This window comes from Miscanthus floridulus, chromosome 11 (genome assembly GCF_019320115.1).
Source record: "Miscanthus floridulus cultivar M001 chromosome 11, ASM1932011v1, whole genome shotgun sequence".
Taxonomy (NCBI): Eukaryota; Viridiplantae; Streptophyta; class Magnoliopsida; order Poales; family Poaceae; genus Miscanthus; species Miscanthus floridulus.
The window spans coordinates 21,369,013-21,390,848 of NC_089590.1; the positions used below are offsets into that span (position 1 = coordinate 21,369,013).

General features: G+C 43.6%; 2 protein-coding genes across 6 annotated transcripts; one reads left to right on the plus strand and one right to left on the minus strand.

Moving 5' to 3' along the window:
• The first annotated feature begins 5,974 nt into the window (after positions 1-5,974).
• Positions 5,975-13,146, plus strand: LOC136494619 (uncharacterized). Of its 2 annotated transcripts, XR_010768639.1 has the most exons (4): positions 5,975-6,287; positions 7,469-9,075; positions 12,607-12,739; positions 12,834-13,146. XR_010768639.1 is itself a non-coding variant. In XM_066490797.1 (2 exons), the coding sequence occupies exon 2, from the start codon at positions 7,569-7,571 to the stop codon at positions 8,751-8,753; it is 1,185 nt and encodes a 394-aa protein (XP_066346894.1). In that variant the 5' UTR covers positions 5,975-6,287; positions 7,469-7,568; the 3' UTR covers positions 8,754-10,024. The 2 variants fall into 2 exon arrangements, 1 of the variants encoding a protein (XP_066346894.1); XM_066490797.1 differs by lacking the exons at positions 12,607-12,739; positions 12,834-13,146 and having other exon boundaries at positions 7,469-10,024.
• Positions 13,147-17,577: 4,431 nt separating this feature from the next.
• LOC136492982 (histone-lysine N-methyltransferase, H3 lysine-9 specific-like) lies at positions 17,578-21,062 on the minus strand. Of its 4 annotated transcripts, none has more exons than XR_010768278.1 (2): positions 20,919-20,991; positions 17,578-17,851 (listed from the first exon to the last, which is right to left on the minus strand). XR_010768278.1 is itself a non-coding variant. In XM_066489002.1 (2 exons), exon 2 carries the CDS (start codon positions 19,342-19,344, stop codon positions 18,181-18,183), a length of 1,164 nt encoding a protein of 387 aa, XP_066345099.1. In that variant the 5' UTR covers positions 19,345-19,374; positions 20,919-21,062; the 3' UTR covers positions 18,034-18,180. The 4 variants fall into 4 exon arrangements, 3 of the variants coding, with proteins under 3 accessions (XP_066345099.1, XP_066345100.1, XP_066345102.1); XM_066489002.1 differs by lacking the exon at positions 17,578-17,851 and adding an exon at positions 18,034-19,374 and having other exon boundaries at positions 20,919-21,062; XM_066489003.1 differs by lacking the exons at positions 17,578-17,851; positions 20,919-20,991 and adding exons at positions 18,034-19,374; positions 20,283-20,909.
• Positions 21,063-21,836: the final 774 nt, after the last annotated feature.

Below are 21,836 nucleotides of genomic sequence, written 5' to 3' on the forward strand. Positions count from 1 at the left end.
AGGTCCCCATCCAAACTAGGACTCCAAGCCCCCGCCCCTGAGTCCCGGACTCAGTGCGGTGCAAGGACCTCCTCCACCAAAAACAAACCCTAACAGTTGGTCCGAAAAGAGCCGGATCCGCGACAAGAGAGCAACAAGTCTTCTAAGCGCCCATACACAAGTATGTGCTCGGGATAAAAAGTCTATGACCTGCCTAGAGTCATATGCAACGATCGGTCCTTAACCAACCAGACAGGGAAAAACAGTGTAACCAAGCTATGCCCTGTGTCCACGGCGACACAACTCCTTACACTCACCAATACCCAAACCATATCCCTGTCCGATCACCATTTTCCTTTCCACTATTTTCATATTTTTCAAGTGATAGTAATCCAATAATATATTTCCTATCGCTCACGAGTGACAGGCAATCACTCGACTTCTACCGGAGTCCTGTAGCATAGCATTCTACATGATCCTGTCATACTAGTAAGACTCATAGGGTAAAGATATATATGCAAGTGGTCTCATTCAACTCCTTAAAACTTAATGCACAAATATAATTTAAACTGCAGAAAAGTAGGAGTTATGCACCGAGGCTTGCCTAGGTAAGATATATTAAAAAGTTAGTATCTGCCTCTTCAGATCATCCACCATTAGCTGAATAACAAGCCCGTTGCATCATCTCCTGGAGAGAATACCAATACACCAACTTTGGATTCCCAATCCTCCTTTGATCGATCCGTTGATCCATCATCGTACCTATATGATATGCATGCGATGCAATGCAAAGATGTAATTAATCAACTGCAATCGTGACTCACAAAATACAATTTACGCCTCTCAAGCTAACGAGCTAGTTCTAACGACGACCATACTCAGCTACATATACACGTTGTTGGATAAGACGTTATTTCCCAACAATATTTTGTTATACAATCCCAAGTTATTTCTTTATTCCCTTCTATCGATTTAATCTTTATTCGAAATGGGACAGGATTATTTATTTAGCACACTAATTATTCCGGAGCTAGAAAAAAAACTACCGTGGGTACCTAATATTGCTAGGAGCATACTGTAGAAATTTCAGATTCAACACTATAACCAATTGATCACAACAATTTCTACAAGTTTATATTTTTATAATGTTAAGTATCTTAATTTAAGTATACAGGTCCCAAAAATATTATCAAACTATGTGAACACAATATACTAATAGCTAGATCGTGATTTTAGGAAGCTACAAAATCGGTTTTACCATTTTTGGATTCCTATATCATTTAATATTGATTTTATAATTTAAACTAGAGACCAATATTTAGAAAGGCATTTCAGAACTGAAAAGGGCCGGTGGCACAAAACTAGCCCAGCAGCGTGTGCACGGCCTGCAACCCGGCGCGGCCCAGCGGATACGCGGCAGAGACCGGCCGGCCCAGCTGCAGGCAGCTATGGCCCAACACGGGAAAGGCATGAGTGGCCCAGCCAGGACAGCCAACTGGCCTAGGCGCACGGTAGTGGCCAGCCCACGTGCGGAATTAGGCTGGCCCAGCGGATGCATGGCCCAGGCGTGGAAAATTTGCCAAACGATCCCTGAGCTTCTACTAAATCACATTGCAGTACAACCAGTACTATTCCAATGGCTCACGTATTTGCAGTAAAGACCTCGTATAAACATTTGTCTTGGACATATACCCTTTACCTTGTCTTCTAAAGCAGCGCACCGGCAGGGGAGCTCCGGCCGGCGATGGAACAGCGCGGGAAAGGCGCTCCAACCGCGGAAAGGGGCGGCTCGTCGGTAGGGCTAGCCGCGTAGGGCGCTGCGGCTCGGCGAGGACTTCGGCGAGGCGCTGCAGCTGCGGACCAGCGCGGGACATGGCGGGGACGCTGCAGCTCCGGTGGTGGAGCTTGAGGCGGCAACGGCAGCGGCCTCGCTGCACTGGAGGTGGCGCACGGAGGACGCACGTGCGCGGGGAAGGAGCGAACGAGAGCTTCCGGCGACCGAGGATTGACCAAGGCCACCGCGGCCAGGCAGCGCGCGTCAGGAGGTAGGCAATGGCGGCTGCGGCGCTGGGGTGGAGACAAGGTGATGCGACTCTATTCGGCGGCGCTAGGTGCGGACGCGGAGGCGGTGACCGAGCTTGGCGCAGGCGGACCGGCGATGCACTACGGCCTGGTAGGGAAAACACGGGCGTGCGGGGCATGGGAGGCGAGGTAGTGGCTGCTGTGGTGCGGCCATCGGGAAAGGACGGCAGGCGCGGCCGAGGAGCTCCGTGGGGCTTGGCGTGGTGCTGTGCTCGGCGTGGCCCTGTGCGGTGGCGCGGGGAGCCGGATGAAAGCGCGCGCAGGCAAGCCGAGGGAGGTGAAGGAAACGAGGATTGACCGACGGACACGGCAGTAGAAATAGGAAATGAAGTGGACAGCGTCACGAGGTTCGGCCGAACATGGCAGACACACGAGACAGCAGCAGCAGCTCTGAGATGACCCGGCACAGATACGTTGGCAGAGGCAGACAAGGACACACAGAGACAGACAAGACCGAGCCAGCAGAAAACAAGCGCGTGAGGAAAAAAAATGACGCGCCAGGCAGTGGCGGAGCTCGCCTCCAAAGCAAACGGGGCCCGAGGCCATTTCACAAGTCAGTGACAAAGAAGCAGCGAGCACTCAAACATGTGTGGCAGTGAAGAAAATAGGGAGTGTAGACTTTTACTACTAGCCAGTGATCACGTGGACAAAATTTCTACACACTGCACGTAGCAAGGGGGGTCCATCATCCTTTCAGGTGTAGTGCAGGGAATTGATCATTGATCCTTTCCAGGTGCATGCACGGTAGTTCGGCTCAGCAGGCAGAGATAGAGAAATTGTAGTGCTCGTGAGCTGTGTTTCAGAACACAAGGAGCAGAGACAAGACAAAGACCAGACAAGGTTGCTTACACGTCCTTTATTTAAAGTTACTGTTGCAACGTGGGTGTATATATATATATATACACACACACGTACATATATACATATATATATATATATATAACGGTTTACTACTTTAGTCAATTTGCAACGTCTAGGCACAGGAAAATTTCAGCAAGCTCGAATTTGAATTTGATTCTAAAGCTATATATATATATATGTGTATATCGTTCTATTTATTAATGGATTTTATTTTATTTATAAACGTTGCTTTTCATGCTTAATCTAATAGAACGAACCGTTCGTTATCGATTGGCTAGAATTGTCGTTCAGCAATTCTTAACTATTTTTACGCACTGAAATTTAACCTGGACGTTTATTTGAATTCGTGAAATTACGTCACACAGGATTCGTTTATCGCCTCAAATACGTTTTAAATTAAAAATCCGAGAAACTCGTTTCAGAAATTTCTCCTAGGCCTAAATCGTTGTGCTAAACGAGCTCGTAACACCGGGGTGTTACACTTCCACTTTAACAAACTTAGCTATCTCCTCAAACTTTTCAATCCTTTTTTGTGTAGCTGTCCAATAAGCTACGATATCACGGATGTTTTCTATTGCATCTTTCAACTCCTCTAACCCATCCTTTACTATCAGATTGAGAATATGAGCAGAACAACGCATATGCAATAGCTTACCATCATTCAAGAACTTATGTCTTCCAATATTCCTCACAAGCAAAGGGATTACTGCATCATTTGTAGTGCAGTTGCCAAGAGTAATTGAAGATATCTTCTCATCAATATTCCACTCAACCAAGCTGTCATACAATTCTTCACCAATGACTTCAGCAGTGTAAGGAGCAAGGACATAAATAAACCTATCATTCAATAGTTACAAACAAAATAAGAAACATGATATGCAACCTAATCTGAACAAAATGATATGCAACTAGATCTGAGAAAAAGTTAGTACCGCATGATAATATTTCTAAGATTTCAAGATTCATCAATAAAATATACCGTGATGGCCATGTAACCTCTCTTTTGGTTGTCAGATGTCCACAAATCAGTAGTGATGGCCACCCTGGACTGAATTCCAGCCATATATTCAATGGCTTTTTTTCTTCTTCAACTCATATTGCGCCATAATATCATATCTGAAATAAAACAAAAAATATTAGGAAATTAATATGGGATCACATAAATTGTAGATAGGATGTGGGCTCATTTTGAATATGGGATCATAGAAATTGCAGATATCAGATCTTATACCTTATTGTGTTCCTTGTCCCCATTTTGAATAGTGGTTGAAGTGCACCGACAAATCTTCGAAAGCCAACATGATCAACCATGCTCAAAGGGTACTCATGGAGAACTATCATGGCACTGAGTTCTTTCCTAGCTATGTCTTGGTCAAAGGTGTAGTTCTCCACTAAGATTGTCCCTGCATCTGTCCTATTAGATCTCATTGAAATTTGTACCATTGACTGCCCATTCAGCTTGACCTTCTTTAGCACACAAGACTTCAAATGTAGACGAAGGTGGTTAGTCCCATTTCTTGACACACTAGAAAGTTTCTTCGAGCAGTAGATACATTTTGCATATTCATTGGGCCCAATCTTCACTTTTTTGAACTCATTCTAAACCATCGATTTGAGCTTCCTCTTAGAACCAGCCATGACATCGTCTTCTTCATCATCATCTATCTCAATTGGCTGTGAATCATTGGTCGATTCAAGTTGAGGTGATCCAGGGATTGGAATTGAATCTGATCCACATTGCGGGTTGCTACTCCCATCACTACCAATATCTGTAGACATCTTGTTCAATTTGTATAAGCACATTAAGCAATTAGATACATCAAAAATTATACTAATGTCATCTCTGCACATATGACATATATCTCAGAACACACAATCATGCACTAAACCATTTTTTATTTCTATAAGAACTAAGCACAACCTGAGAAACCAACATAAATCAACAAGGAACATGAAAGTCGTTATCTTTGCTTACCCAAGGGAGCGTTTCAGGTGCTGGTTTCGCACTCTTTGAGCAACTGCAGTCGCACTCGTCGGAGATCGGGGAGGCCGACCACCCTTAGCTGCTGGCTTGCTGATGCGTGGTGTGGCAGGAGGCGCCACTGCCTTCTTGGCCACTCCACAAACAGGGAAGCCCCTCGGCTTAGCAGCACCGACGGCTATACTGGCTCGCACAAGAAGTGGCAGGAGGAGCAGCGCAGGCAGTGGTGCAGGCGGTGCGCCGTTCTTCGTCGTCTCCTCCGGATCTGGCGCTCGCAGGACGGCGTCCCTTCGGGACAGCGTGGGGGTTAGAATAGGGCAAACTGGCTAGATATAGAAGCAAAGCTGCAACAATGGACGAAGGTTAGGGTTGAGGAAGAGCATCACCGGCTATCATATTGTGCTATGCCGGAGTTCTCCACCATGGCGAGTCGTGTGACCGCGAAGCGGCCACGCCACTTCGAGAGACTGAGACTGCGGTGGCTGGGAAGGGGGAGGGAGTGGAGTGGAATGAACGGGCTAGGGTTTGAGTGAGGGTTCGAGAATATATATACTAGGAGTGTTTAGTTGGATTTGGGCCAAATTCTTGGGTTATATGGGCTAAAATAAGAAGGCTAACTGGTTGTTTCTACAGGTTTTTCTTACCCACGGGTACGCAGGTACGGGTAGTATACACCCACACCTGTACCCGCCATACCCGATGGGCATAGGATTTTGCCCAATAACATACCCACGGGTAGAAAAATCATTCCATACCCGTCTCTTCATCGGATAAAACCCGTTGGGTACTTGGGTTTCAGGTATCTATTGCCAGTTTTAATTAGAAGTCGAGTTGAACTTGTATCACTGTCTTAACCATGACGTTACGGGCGCACCATTTGATCGGAAATGTAACGGGACAGATCAGATGTGTTATAGAATTCGTTTGCTGTACCTAGTCGACAAGTATTAGAGCTAGCAAATCCAAAATGAAAAGAAAAAAAAACAAAAATGACAGAAAAAAAAATCTGTGAAAGGAGACTGCAGCCATCAAGTGAGGAAGAGGGGAGGGGCGAGTCAGAGAGACAGGTACAACAACATCGAGACCGAGACGGAACGGAGAACGGCCGCAGCACCAACACCAAGCCCAACCCAACTGCAGCCAGCAACCTCGCACCACCACCTCCTCCGTCGCAGCATCAGGCCAGCAGCCGCCGGCGCCGGGCGCCGTCGCGAAGCACCCCAGCCCTTGTCCCCTCCTGCTAACGAAGCCTTCCGTGAGAGCACGCCTCGGCGACATCGCGGCGACAGCTGCCGCAGCCCGTGGAGCCCGACGAGAGCAGCTCCCGATCGCTCCTGCCACCCACGGCCTCGCCCGCGCCTGCGCGCGCGCAGCAGAAGCAAAGGTGAGAGCTCTGCGCCCCGTTCCAATCCCCCCGCCTCGATCCAACCCCACGCGCGGCGCGGCCGCGGCCGGCAATGGCGGACCGGCGGCCAATGGCGGCCGCGCCACTTGCCAGCGCGGCCTCGGACTCAGTATTTGGGCGCCGGGGAGCTAGAATTCGGGTGCGGAAACTTCGCTTTGGGGTCGGAATTGGGGTAACCCGGATTGGATTAGAGAAGGCGAGCTGGGGATTGGGGAGTTTGAGCTCTACACCCGTGTCGTGTCAGGGTTTGGTATTGCCGTGTAAGCTTGTTGGTCGATGTCTTCTTGCTATGCGCACGGGTTGTAGCTTGAAAGTTTGAATTTCGTGCGAAACCCTAGCTATATGGTCTCTTTGATTGAGGTGTTGTGGATTTGATCAGCAAACCTTGGGTTTGTGGAACTACATATATGATCTGAACATTTCAACAGTATCTGTCCAAAATTTGGTCACTCTGGAGCTTGCGATTTGGGTTCTCTGTTTGGTGGATATTTGGAAATGTTTTTTTGTCCTTCGAAGTCAGATGATACAGGACCAGGCTTATTGAAGCTTGCTTCTGGCAGCAGGTGGTCATAGACTTTTTAGTTTGTAGACTCTGGATTGGAGTGTTCTTTGTTATGCCATAGTTACTTCTGTTTATCACAGAAAACATCAGTTTGAATTTTGTGCTGTTGTGAATAAAGGTAGCTTGGTCACATCAGGGAGACATGCCCCCTTTTTTTTGTTCTGTTTAGTTTCAGTTTCAGAATTGCTCTTCTTTTAGTTTAGAGTTGACCTGAGCATGCCATTTTTAGTGGAATTAGTAGTGTGAGTTCCTTTGTTTGCGGTTCATTTTCAACATGAGTTTGATTCCATTCCTACATTTGTTCAAGCTATGCTGGCCTGTATTGGATTGCAAGAGTTTGTATCATTATGGGCTAATGCATCTTTGGTGTATGCATGACATATGGGGTAGACTAATCCTAATTTCTGATTGCTTTCATTAAAGTTTTTTTTATCCCAGTCACCTCATATCTCAATCCCAATCCCGTCCACCAAATCTATACCAAACACATCTTTAGTATTATATTGTTGGAGATACTGATTAACTGCCATTGTCTACTGGCGGCATGTTTTTCCATGCTTTTGTTATATGTTTTTGATTGAGATATTTGTCATTGCAGTGATTTCAAGCGATTGGCAGTGTAGTATCGGATTCAGAGTTCTTTGTGGTATTCTACTTTGCAGTTCAGTTGTAGATATATGGAATTCCTTTCCTGAGAAATGCCGTCCTCTACACCACCATCAGTACAACCCACACCAAGCCTTCAACCATTACCATCTCCTGCAGTAGGCCAGAGTACTCGTATTGATGTTCGTGAGATCAAGTCCAAGATTTTTAAGAGGATTGGGCCTGAACGAGCAAGGAAATACTTTCAGCACCTGGAAAGGTTCTTATCTTCAAGACTGAGCAAGAATGAATTCGAGAAGCTCTGTCTTGTGGCACTTGGCCGTGAAAACGTCCCATTGCACAACCACCTTATCCGTTCCATTCTACATAATGCCAGTCGAGTTTGTGGCCCACCTGTAATTAATGATCCTAAGCTGGTCAGAGGTGCCACCACTTCTGTCCATGCAATTGTTCCTCCTGTCTGGGACAATGGCGGCGTGTTGAACCTAAATGTCAAAGAGAACAAACCATTAAGCAGACGGGGAAATGTACTGACCCAAAAGTCATCACTGGATCATTGTGAGACTATTATGCTGGAGAATGGTGTTCATCATTTGAGTGATCCGAAGAGATGTACACAATTTCAAAAAAGTGACCATTTGGAGCCACTTATCAAGCGACCGTGTGTGGAGAAGGAACCATTCAGTTTACATAATTCTCTGTACAGCAATGGGTCTGCTATGGCTTCAAGAGAAAACCTGGGACAAGAAATTATACACCAATTCCAAGGTCCAGTGCAAGCACCACTTGGCATTCAGTTACGTCCTGGCAGTTTTGGTGTGGCCCAAATACCTTTACCCCTTGCTTCTGTGAGTTCAAAGGATACCTCTGACACTTGTATTGAAGTTGGTGAACTCTGTGAGACTTCGTCAGTGAAGAAGAGGATGGACAAAATGGCAGGAACATCTGGGTTGGAAGGGGTCTCGATAGAGTGTGCCAATTTGTTGAATAACGGCATTGATGTTTTCGTGAAGCAGTTGATTGGATCTTGTGTTGAATTAGTTAGATCAAGGTCTCAACATGGCAAACTAAGACATGAGGCATTGAAACAGCAGCTGTGCCGAAAGCTAATAAATGGTGTATCAGTACATACCCATGTTTCTGGGCAGAGTTCTATTATACCTCCAGAGACAAATTCCATCTCCATGCAGGACTTAAAGACAGTAATAGAGTTAAACCCTTGTTTGCTTGGGATTAATGCATCACTGCTACTTGAAAAGATCAATTCATATGACTAGTAGGATGGAGCTAGTTGTATTCATCTTGTCACAAGATCCTATGATCTTGATGGTCTGTCTTGTTTCATGGCTGTTGTAATCAGGCCAAAATTTTACTGATGGGTGGTGGTGAAGGCAGGTGCATTCTGTGCAGTACCCTGATTGTTTTTCATCTCATCTGCGGTGCAATCTTCCAGAATAAACAAATATCTGCATATCTGCTGGGTGCAGTATGAACTCATTCATTTCGTGCACCTAAGGACCACTATGGCAAAAGGACTTCAGAGATAACTATGTTGCTGGACTCCAAACAAATTGAGGAGCCATATCACAGATTTGATCTGTAAGTTTATCACAACTAATATGTGCTTGTGCATTTCAACTTTTACATTTGTAGCATAGATACAGCTGTTGCTAGTTATTTATTTGCACTCAATTTTGTTTCAATGTCACAAGAAATAGAAACTATTTATAAGGCATATGTTGAGAACACTTGTAGTGTTGATGTATGAGCATATTTTCATCAGAACTTGTGGAAACAAGGACTAAACTGACACCAGTCATGCCCAACTATTAAAATATAAAAGTTGTTTCTCAAAGACAACCTTTTGTAAGATAGTAACTTCTGTTGAGCTCTTGGCCCCAATCATGCCAATAACACTCCATTGTTCGTATTGTGGTACTTGGCACACGATTTCCATGTAGTCATCTGCTGTCGCTGAGACAAAGCAGTACTATGGTATCAAATACACTTTCTTCTTTCCCTTGAGTTTTAAATGTTACCGTACTGGCATGTGTCTTACATCATTTGCAGTTTGAATGAATATATTGTTCCTTACTAGGATGAATGAATATGTGCTTAATTAGCCTTTATTCTTTAGTAGCACTGCTAACCAATGGGATCTAAGCAGGCAGCACCTGTTTCAGAGAGGTTTTATCCAAGTTCCCTAGAAATTTCATCCTAGTCAAGTTTTGAAGAGGTTTAGTAAGGTTAAGAGATCCTGTTTTCAGAACTTTACCTATCATTAATAAAGCATATGAGTGAACATCTTTTGTGGATTTGGTTGCTATAGATAGGGTAAACTTTTCTGTGGACAGAAGGGATCCACTGGACAAGTGCGTAATATTGGTATGAATAGCTAAATGTAAAATAATGATAAACTATATATGTCTTTGTGATGGGCTTAGATTGGTATTGGGTGGGAAGCGTAGATTGTAGTGGAAGGAGGTTGGAGGGCAAGGGATGGGGACACGGCGGTGGCCCGTGGTGCCCGTGCGGCAGGAGGCTAGCAGCCTGGGCAGCAGGGGTAGGGGGGGGTGGGGGCACAGGAGGTAGGGAGAATCTAGTATCTCAATCTGAATAACTTTGTTATTCCGCTATAATAAATGACAGTGCAAACCCCATTTATCAATGCAATCTACTATCTCAATCTGAACACATTCGGGGTGGAATGCGCATGTTGGTAGATGTACTTTTATGCAGGCTTATGGATTAGAGGCCTAATACTGTCATGTGATACAATTGCATTATCTACACAACTATTCATGGTTCATTATATCACCCACACTGTTTGTGCAAAACCCACTAGCACCTTGTAAGTTGAAAACTAGAGATAAGAACAGTTCTGTTGTTAGTTTGGAAGGTTTCTTTTTCTATATGTTCTATCTATTAGGCATTTGTTTCTTCAGTCTAAAGATCTCTGTTTCAAAGGTGTCGCCTGGACACCTAGGCTTATGTTTCTTCAGTCTAAATATCTCTGTTTCAAAGGCGTCGCTTAGGCACCTATGTGTCCAGGCAGGTGCAGCTCATCTTGGGTGTCTAGTTATGCCTTGTCGCCTAGGTGATAAGGTGTACGCCTTGGGCAGGGGCGGATCCAGCAGTGGGGCGGGGGGGGGGGGGGGGGGGGCTCAAGCCCCCCCTACCCAAACCGAAGCAGTGCAAATTACTGTAGAGCCCCTATGAATTTTTAGGCAAAGTTCTATAGTGTAGGGGAGGTTGAGACTTAATATCGAGCAGCAGTGTTGTTCAGTCCCCCCTAAAATATTTCCTGGATCCGCCGCTGGCCTTGAGTTACCTTTGAAACCATGCTAGAGATCATTTCTTAAATCTCATATTGGGTCATGTCTATAAGAGAGAAGAAGTTTCATACCCATTATGAATTATGCAATAGTGAACTAGCTATACACTTTTGTAAAGTTCTTCTATCAGTATTTAGTCTACTTGGTAGTTACCTCCTTGTGAATATGTTCACAAAATCTACAAATAAAAAATACAGAGTAGGTTACAACTGCATAACTCGCTGAAACTCTGGCATGGTACAATGCATTTGGGGATCTTTTCACCATGTGATACACCTTGTGGTCTGGATGGCTTGTTGTCAAGGACTCCAGGTTGAGTGGGTAAATCTTAATATACCACTGTTGCTTACTGCTTAGAAAACGTGAGGCCAGTATCTTACAGAGGTATGCTATATGCATGATCATCTGAGCAGGTTTTCAATCTCTTATATGCAGATAAGAGATGCAGGAAAACTGCATTATTAAATTGTAAGTTTGAATTTCATAATGCTTCTGTAACGATCTTTTGGTAGACATAGGGAATAGATCTAGGGAGGGAGAAGATCTATTTGGAATGATTGCAACACGATTTCCATGTACATGACTCTACTAATAGTTATAGTTAGTTGATGTAAATAATTCATTCCCAACTAATAGAGTAGATACCATACAGTCTCATAGATTTTGAAATGATAAGCCTCATTAAGCCTTGCCATTGTGCCAATTGTCAGTGTTACTACTGTTTACGCATGAATATTCTCATATGGCTACTGAGCGCATGACAAATCTGTTGTACAACAATTCTAGTGAGGCATTGGTTGTCTGATTATTACTGCCGACCAAACAAGAGTGACTGACATTTAATTTTTAATTGCTTAGTTCCTTGATTTATTGTTATTGAATTACTCTCCGAGGTGTTATGCACAGCACAGCAATCCTGAACATTCTGTATCTTGATGATATGCACATGGTTTGGTTTTAATGATAGACTAATAAAACAAGAGGCTATGGTTTCGTGTGAGTGGGGGTGTATTGAGAAGGTTTGCTCTAGCCATCCTGTTTGTACGATTTCCTTTCTTAGAGCAAGTACAATAATGATATTATAGCCAAGCTAATGCTGATATGGAGAAGAGAAGAGAAGAGAAGAGAGCTTAGCTCTTATGCAAGCGACAAGCTGGGCACGGGAGATTATGCAATAGTGGGCCCAAGTAGCAAGTGTATTGAGGAGACATAGAAAAGAGAATTTGAGATATTGTGCCACATAATAATAAAAGAAAAAACTTTTTGTAGACAAATAGGAACAACTAATGTATAACTTTGCTATTATAACTTGACTTATAGCCCAGCACTTGACTCTATTATTGACCTTGCTCTTAATGAAATGTCATGCGTCTCTCATGCGTTGTTCGAGAAAAAAAATTAAGCAGGGAGTTAGTAAAGTTTTTGTTTTCATGTTTAGAGGGATTATTCTCTTTTCTGTGGATGAAGTGAGTGCCAGTATTGATGTTTAGAGTATTACCCCTTGAGTAAATGTACCCAAGAGATTGGACCAATTTTTTTGTGCATCATTTTTTTAAAGCCCACTTATTGATAAACAGACGATGTGTACAAGGTATGCAATGTTTGAGTCTTTGTATTGATGCCCTTAGCTTGATTCATGTTTTGTACAATATATACACGGATAAACATCTGTGTTATTATTGACTGACATTTGGTGAAGAACATTACTCGTGAAGTTTTATATGTTTCTCAATTTTCTTTCAAGCTTCAAGCATTATATGCTGATGATAGCAATCTGTAAATGGGTTATGTCCAGGATTGGGAGTCACGCCCCCCAAAGCTTTCCTCTGCTGCACTGACCTCTGCAATTGATACGAAGATAGGATAGTGTGAAACAAAGCCTGGTGGCTGTTTCTTCGTGCTGTTTGCCAGTGTTGGCAAACCATTTGGTAGGCTCATTATCTTATGGCAGAAGTATAGGTTTTGGTATATTCGGTTCCCTGAACTGACAAATAGTGGAAAATCTTATTTTGGGTCATGCAGTTCATAATCATGGTTTACTGGCACGCTCAGTGTTGCGTCCCCAGGCACACTCTCCTTACAGAAGTGCAATAATGCGACAAACCACTCCACTGGTTTATCCATGTTGGTTACTGTGTAAGCACCGATAGATTTGTACGAGCAAATCGATGTGTAAATCACTCATACATAGTGTTGGTTTCATGTTTGAGTTCCCAAATTTTGCAAATATATTTTATCCTGTATTATCTTTGTATAAACAAGTTCTATGATGACACATCTCAATTCTTTCTGACTACTTACATTGTAATGCAACGAAGTTATCATAGTAATAGTATCGGCATCCATTGTTTGGTTCTAACGCATAAACATATGCTACCACGGTTCCATTAAGGTGACTGCTGGCATAAATATATTGCTGCGTGGTTTGACTGAGCATGTTTGGATACATATGACTAGTTAGTAGTGCCTAAGGGCATATAGGTTGAAGTAGATTCTTCTTTTTTATCAAAGAACCATTTCCCAAACTGTACAAGCTTCTTTCAAAGCATATGGCTTTCTAGATGTATACGACGATCTTTAGACAGATGGTCTGAATTATATATGGTTGGCTAGCTAGTTGGTAAAACTAGTTGAAGATTTGGCTAAAAAAATAGACCATCAATTAGCCCTTGTGTTTGGATGGACTAGAGCTAATTTTGTCTCTATAGCTAGCTGTCAATTAGTCTTTGTATCAACAGGTCCTATATTGTTGCGCGGTTTCACCCTATACATTGAAACTTGCGCTGCTCGGTGTTTATCCATAGGAATTGCATGGTTTAGGGTCTCCTTGGAACATAAGAATTTTGCAGGAATTGTACAAAAATTTTACAGAAATTAGTCATTTTCACGTAAAAACATAGAAAATAGGAAACTACAGAAGTATCCAGTTTTGCCACGACCACGAGGATAACAAAACACCATTAGGAGAACTTGGATGGAACAAATGAGAAACAAGTATATGTATTTCTCAAAAAAAAATTCAGTCGGGCTCTCAAGTAAATCAAGAAAGTACTTATAAACTAATGTAATTACTTTTGGATAATGAGTCACTGCACAACGCAATGTAAGCAAAGACGAAACATTGTTCTGGCTGATTTGTTGTGAGAGAAAAACACTGTTTCGCTGAAAAGTACGGATTATAAAAGAAGCGAACATGGCTTGTATTGTTTTTCTTTCGACTCCTAGAGTTCAGATGCCAGATTGGCACGGCTGCATCTCGTTTCAAATCTCCTGCTGACAAACTATGCGAAATTGTTTAGCGCCATTTCTTTTTCTCCTTTTTGCCTTTTTCTAAGTTAAACGAACGTGCAGAAAGGTGGTAGCATGCCGTTGATCTACGAATTACTATCTTCTGCATGTAGCAATTTTTAAATCTGCCGCATTTTATGACCAGTTCTTAAATTCGAAGTGTTTCTTCATTTTATTTGGACTTCTCTAAATAATCAAGCATTTCTCGTCCACTATGGGCCTGATTGTTTTCTTGATTGGATGAGCCAGGCTCATACCAGAGAATCCATGCTCCCAGTGGCTAGGCCGAGCACATGCACGGGGCTCCGTTTGGTTGTCTGCTGTGCATAGCTTGGCTGTGCAGAGCTTTTGTTTGGTTAGTCGCATGCAAGAAGTCTAAAGCCTTCCATGCCTCAGAGAGTCACGACGCGCTGCTTCCGCTAGTTCGCTCCGTGCACCGCGTGAGCCAAGCTGTCGGAGGAACATATTTTTTCCACACTGCTAGAGCCAGGCTGGGGCAGCGAATTTGCATCATGCGGCCCTGGCCCAAAGGCTAGTGCAGGAATCCAATCACAAGGAGGTTGCACCCGGTGAGCCTGGTTCGCCTAGATCCAGGCAACCAATCAGCCCCCATATGTCGCATAGACATCTATCTGAGATTGAGAAAATAGAAGAGGTCGATATCTACTACAAACAGAACACGGTGTAATTTGGAGAATGTAGAACACAATGGTCATTGTTAGTTGGCTTAAGTCACAAAAGTTTCAAGATTGTGTAACTAGGCCAGGTTGGAAAACTTTAGGTGTTAGTGCAATACTTGTATATAAATAATTTTGTAATGAAAATATCGAAGTTCTATTCTTGAACTCTTCAGGCACTTTAATTTTGGCTGATTCGGATACGAAGGCTAGGCATAGAGAAGAGGAGCGATTGCAAGAGGAGTTACACGTCAGGTCTTACTGACCCAGTGGTCGAGCACAAATCCTATTTAAGATATAATACTACCTTCATTTATAAGAAAAGCAATTCTCACCTCCTGAGAAGTCAAACAATTTTAAGTTTGACTAAATCTAGACAAAAAATTATAATACCGAATAAATATGATTAGATTGATTATAGAATATATTTTCATAGTAAATCTAATTGAAGACATAACTATTGATATTTTTTCTACAAACTTGGTCTAATTTACAAAAGTTTGATTTACTCAAAACCTAGAATTGTATTCTTTTTGGACGGAGAGAGTAGTAGGATTGACCAAGCCACAACCGCTACAAAAAGTGCAATGGACAGATATCTAAAGCCTATATGAGATTTGATCTATCCACACTAACAATTTCCACATCATCAACTCCAAAGATGTATTTGAAACTCAAATCACAAAGTTGTGCCACCGATAAGAGATTTAAGTTGAGATTTTCAACTAGCAACACATTTGAAATGGACATGTCATTTGAGACCACAATCTTTCCAAGACCTTTGACCTTTCCCTTGCCATTATCACCGAATATAATCCTCTCATAGTCATCTTTGCCACTTGTATCAATTGAGTTGAACATCCTTTAATATTTGGTCATATGTTGAGTACACCCACTATCAAGCACACATTGCCTTCCTTCAGCCTTGTAATTTACCTACAAGAAGAGATTAATTCCTTTTACATACCCAAACTTGCTTGGGTCCTCCAAGGTTTGTGACTAAGCTATTAGGCACCCAAATACCCTTCTTCATTGAGCCCACAATGGGTGCACCAACGAACTTATCATGGACACCATTAGCACCCTTGAACTTATCATGAACACCATTAGCATCCTTGGAAAGTAAATGGCAAGAATCAAACTTAATAGAGGATATGGTAGTGTTCTTGTTCTTGCAATTCTTCTCCAAAATGTCTCACTTGCTTGCACTTGTTGAAAAGGTCCCATTACCCCTCACAAAATGATTCGTGAGAGAGGCAAAAGCCTTTTAGCCACTCTTTGGGACATAGCCTAAGCCCTCTTTGTTATGAGAGAACCTTTTGCTACTTAGAAACTTGAGCAAGTGCGCATCTCCACCATATGCCTTTCGAAGCGCATAGGTGAGTTCATTAACCTCCTTTGGTGTCTCATTCTCAACAATGAGGGTGGAGTCACAAGTGAAACCATGACTCAAGGGAGAAGTGCTTGTGCTACAAAGAGGGGTTAGTGGCTGCAACAACAATAAGAGTATAGAACGATTCATCACGAATATCACAAGTCACTCGTACATTGGCTATTTCTATAGGCTCCTTTCTTTGAGCAAAAGAGAGGAGTGAGCTTCCTTGAACTTCTCATGAGTTTCAATTAGAGCCTCACGAGTAGCCAAATACTCATAAGGTTTTCTCAAGAGCCTTCTGTCTCTTGCACAACTCCTTGAATTCTTCCCTGATGAGTATAGCTCCCGAGCCCTCGACTGACCTTGCAAGGCCGGTCGGGGGATCTGCCGGTCGAGAACTTCTCCCGAGGACTTAACATACCCCTATGTTTGACTCTTTTCACTATTCAACCCCCCTCTAGCCCTCCACAGGTCCTTTCAAGGGCCATGGCGGAGGAGCCTCGGCCAGGACATGCAGCAGGGCAATCACAGCGGCCAGGCAACACGTACAACAGGTCCTAGAAAGTTAGGTCCACACATCCTGCCTGAACCTCCACCACATGTATCCACCTTGGTTGCTGCACCAGTATGGGTGGACGAGCGCGGTGTAGCACAACGACCGTGTAGGTGTGGCAGGCATGTGTAATGCAATGTAGGGGAGAGAGGCTAGGGTGGGCTGTGATAATATAATAATACATATTTAGGGAGCGGAGTGTGCAATTTATAACTACAGGCACCAATATCTATTGCCCTGTTAGCTTGGCTGATAAGCAATGACTGAAAGTATTGTTGGTTGATTTGTTGTGAGAAAAAAATATTGTTCATTGGTTAAAAAAGTACGGCTTATAAGCCAAGCGAACAGGGCGTGTATTTGCAAGCTTAGGGAGTCTAGTGTGTACATTGCAAGTACAAGGACCTGGAGAACTAATGGCAAGTTGAAGGAATCAAATTTGTAATTTGAAGTACTGAACCTGTACGAGAACTCGAGACCTTTCTGTCGTCCCCATGTTCCCTGTGTGGCGGCATGCGGATGTTAAAAGAAAAGGGATGAAGTTTTTCTCGTTTTTGGCATAGCCGGGGAGGCCTGCGCGACGGGCTATTAGCTTAGTGGTAGAGCACGTCCCTGATAATTGTGTCGTTGTGTCTAGGTTGTGAGGGTTCTCAGCCACATGGATAGTTCAATATGCTCATCAGCGCCTAACCCCAAGATGTGGAAGTTCAAGGACTACCAATAAAATTTACTCTCTTTTTTCATATAGAGCTATTGCACTATACAGTTTTAGGCATTATTTTATTTTACTTTAATTTATTATCTACATAAGGAATATGTACCATGGCAAGCATCATCAGTTTCTAGAAAATAGACACAATTTAACATCCTCAAGCATAATCACTTTCTTTCTTTCTTTTGAGAAGAGTGTCTCATATCTAATATATATTAAGGAAAACAATAGCTTGTACAAAAGGATGACATGACACAAAATAACCTCTAAAAAGAGTACATTCAAGATGAAAACGGTCATCTTCTTCGTTTGATCGTCCATTGTCTGTCGAAGATTGAAGAGCAGTGGCAACTAAAGCTTCTCCATGACGGTCCATACAAAAATTTTATTTTACAGGATATAAAGGGAACCCTCCCATCTTTGACATGTATCAGCTTTCTGCAATCATAAAGTAATGACCTGACCAAATTATAGAGCACATTTTGAAAGATATAAAAAACTGCAAGTATGAATATTCCTCACAGAATCCAAATGTTCTCTCCATAAGCACCAGAATTTAATTTATCTCTACATCAATAAACAGCAACAAATAGAAAAATCCACATCGAATGCAACGATGATTCAGAAAAAAGAAATATGATATTGAGTACGACGAACCAAGGAAGTCATCGTATAAACACCCAGCTCCTCATGATCACATATATATTCATGACAGGATGTACTCAATATTGAGATGGGCACAACAGATCTGAAGACGAGGTTGAGCACTACTCCTTGAACGACAATACAGTTTCAAAGGCCCCCACCAAGGCCTTCACCCGGCTCTTCCTCTCCTCTAGGAGCTTGCTTTTGGTTTCCTCAATCACGTCATTGCCCCTTGGATCATCCTTCCTCCACACCTGAGCAACTTCAGTCCTTGGCACTGCCTTATCCACACTCCGGTCAGCCTCCTCCTTCTCAACAATCCCACATTCATATATAGTCTTGACGCTACCATTGACATCTTGCCCTCCATTATGAATCTCATTAGCTCCTGCATCTACTTTGTCTTCAGAGAAATGTCCCTTGGATTCCTCATCATCTTTGAATACTTGTTCTGGTTGATTGGAAGATGGCTCATGCTGATCAGGTACAGTCATCTCCATGGATCTCAGATCGACTGGATCAGAGACCTCCTTGTGCAAGTGCTCTTCTATGGACAGGGTGGTGTTTATGCACTCTGTTCCCTTAATCTGCATTGATGGGTCCTTATGTTTGTCCTTCCTGGTTGCAGATGCTCCCATTGCCTGCTGAGAAACACTTTTAGCCTTTGAGGTGGTAGTAGCAGCATTAACAGTATCCAATCTTTTTCTTGCAGCTGCACCAGGTGAGTGTGCGGTAGACAGTGGCTGCACTTTTTCTCCTCGAGAAGCACCTGGCAACAAGACCCTCTGGTTGCTAGGTTTAGGTGATGCTGCCGCCTTGCAACTGTCAGCACTAGGCCTTGGAGATGGCTTACTCCTCAGCAAGGTGGATGGCGATGCCTTAGCTGCCATCTTGGTCATGTCCTTAAAGGAGTTGCTTGGCGGCACAGCAAGCACCGGAGGCCGCTGCGAGGTGGTGCTGACCTTGTCAGATTTCGCCCTCGCCAGTGTGGGTTTTGAAGCTGCACCTGGGAATGGCTGGGCCTTGGTGCCATGGATGGATGAGCCCATGGTCCGCGATGAGATGGACCGACCAGCGCTGGACAATGATGGACGCTGCACATCTGTGGAGGCAGAGGCAGCCACAGACGGCGATGATGAGCCGAATTTGCGGTCCGGGGAGCTCGGGACAGACCGCGCCCGCCTAGCACCATATCCATACCCAGAAGACTCACTGCTGGATGGCCTGAGGTTGGGTGACATCCTGCCTCTGCTGGGAATTGAGGGATCCTTCTTGGATGTCGCCATTGTTTCACAGTTGCGCCTGGCTTAGGTCAGCTGTATGAGAAACAACACAAAACTAATCAGCTCGGCCTAAAGCTTCCGATTGCATAAACACAATCAAGAACCTGAAACACATAGGCAGTACACAAGGATGCCCCTAGTTGAGAGAAAAGGGGATGCAATGAAGACATTGTGCTCTTGCACATAGGCAGTACACAAGGATGCCCCTAGTTGAGAGAAAAGGGGATGCAATGAAGACATTGTGCTCTTGGTGAGACATCAAAGTCGGTGGCTCCAGCAAAAAAAGAAAAAAAGGAAGGAAACAAAGAGACCCGAAAAAGAAGCATATCCCAACGGATTTTGGAAGTTAAAATATGATGGCGCAGGCTCTAACCCAATCCAACAACCCCTGGTTCTCCCTTTGTTTTCGGTCGTCCCTACCAAAATTTCAACAAATATTCCCGCGAACAGAATACCTACGTAGAGAGTAGAGCAATGGCAGTAACTACAGACATGAACTTATTATTATCTATTGTTTTAGAGTTTTAGGGCCGATGGCCCCAGTCTTTTAGCATTAAGCAAAAGAGAACTTATCTATTGCGCCTCGGATTGGAGGAAGAGAACAAAATGCAGCGAGACCAAATGAAGCCTGAATCTCTCAGAAAATGCCGGTCCTAAGTTTTTTCGGACCTAGAACAAAACTAAAATTTGGGGCCTTTTTATATATAAACATGATAATACTACTCACTGCTAGTATATAAACACACATATACGAGACGTTAGTAATAAGCCGTTAATTGAATGCAAAAGCAATATTCATATGAAATAATTTGTATAGATATTAAATTACCTAAAAATTTTCTTCTAACATCCCTGATGCAAAGTCATCAATGATGGTGTCAAAAGAACAGCGCAAAAGAAGGGAAAGCAAATTAGATACGTTGAAGGAGATTTCTGCCTGCCTGCCGACTTGCAGAGGCCCCGAGCCCGATGTGGCCGACCGCTCGCCGCCCGCCGGCTACTCGCCTGCTCGCAGTCGCAGAGACGCAGAGGAGAGGAGTCACAGTAGAGGACGAAGACGAGGAGTCACGCTCGGCGGAGAGGAGACGGGGAGTCGCTCGCTGCTGCGTCTGCGTTATTGGGCTGTATGCCTGTACGCATATGGCATACCTGGGGAGGATCCCATCGGCTCCATGGGCCTGGGACGCCTGCCCCTCTTGCCCCGCCCCAGGGCCGAGATGGGGACGGAAGGTGCGGTGAGATTCCAATAATTCCTAACGCTAAACCCGCGTCTCCAGTTCACCAGGCAATTAAAGATGGCAGACGATTACTGAATTGGCATTATCCGTACGGCCACAACTACTGAATTCGTTAGCAACGAAGGAACATTCCCCGCAGCGACGGACGATCGCAGGAACCACCAAACATTGCGCGACCCCCATCTAATCCATCTACTCCTAGATTGTAGCATCGTCTATCGCGAGACGCGGAGCCGAACAGCAAAGAGAGCCGAATCGGCGGCGTCCATTGATGGCAACCAACGAAGCGGGTGGCCGAGAAGGGAGAAGCGTCAAGGCGAGGGAACACGAGAGACATACCTGGCGGGGCGGTGCGTGGGGAGATCCGTGGAGGGGAGCCGGAGTTGGCTAATCCGGGCCAGATGCGGGGCTGGCGAGGAGGGGGAGGGGGAGGGGGAGAGGAAAGTCTCCATGGCGGTTTGGACGGTAGCTGTGCGGTGTTGGGTGGGGAGGGCCGGAGCGGGGCGGGGCAGCGCAACGCAGGCAGGACGGCACCTTTCCCGCTCAATTATTCCCGTCCAACCAGCGACGCGCGCGGGACGGAGCCCACCAGCATGCATGCGTGATTTTTTATCCGCTTGATTTGCGTGTGACGTCATACGTGTTTATATAAAAAAAAATCATAACCACTGATCCAAACGTCCTAATTAAATTCTGATTACACCATCAATTTTCTTGCAATAAATCATTCAAAACAAGATCCCACATAAATATATTTAGGTAAAATTTTATTAATAAACATTTATCTTATGAATATAGAATATTTTTTATTGAGCATAGATGATGTTCTAGGTTCAGATAACAATATTCCGTCTTCGTAAAAAAATGTTCTCAATTGAGAAGAACAATATTCTAGTTTTAGGTTCATACAATAGGTATTATAATATACATAAAAATAAAAATAATGATAACAAAAATGATGAAATATATAAATAGTAAATAAATAAATATATAACATAAATAAAAAATAATAAAATCTAGAGCAAAGCATAAGGAAAAACAAGCAATAGAGAAAAATTTAAAAAAACATCACATTGAGACTTTTTAAACATTCTAAAATATAATATAGAACATCACATATATGCTAAGTGAACACCACTAAATATATCATAAAATATCATAAAATACATTAGAGAACATTATATGTATTACGTGAACAACGCTAAATATATCGTAGAACATCACTAAATGCATCATAGAACATCGCACACATATTTT

Excerpts from the sequence above, each read along its gene's own strand:
- LOC136492982 (XM_066489002.1), bottom strand. The coding sequence starts at position 19,344 with ATGGCGACATCCAAGAAGGATCCCTCAATTCCCAGCAGAGGCAGGATG.
- LOC136494619 (XM_066490797.1), top strand. The coding sequence starts at position 7,569 with ATGCCGTCCTCTACACCACCATCAGTACAACCCACACCAAGCCTTCAA.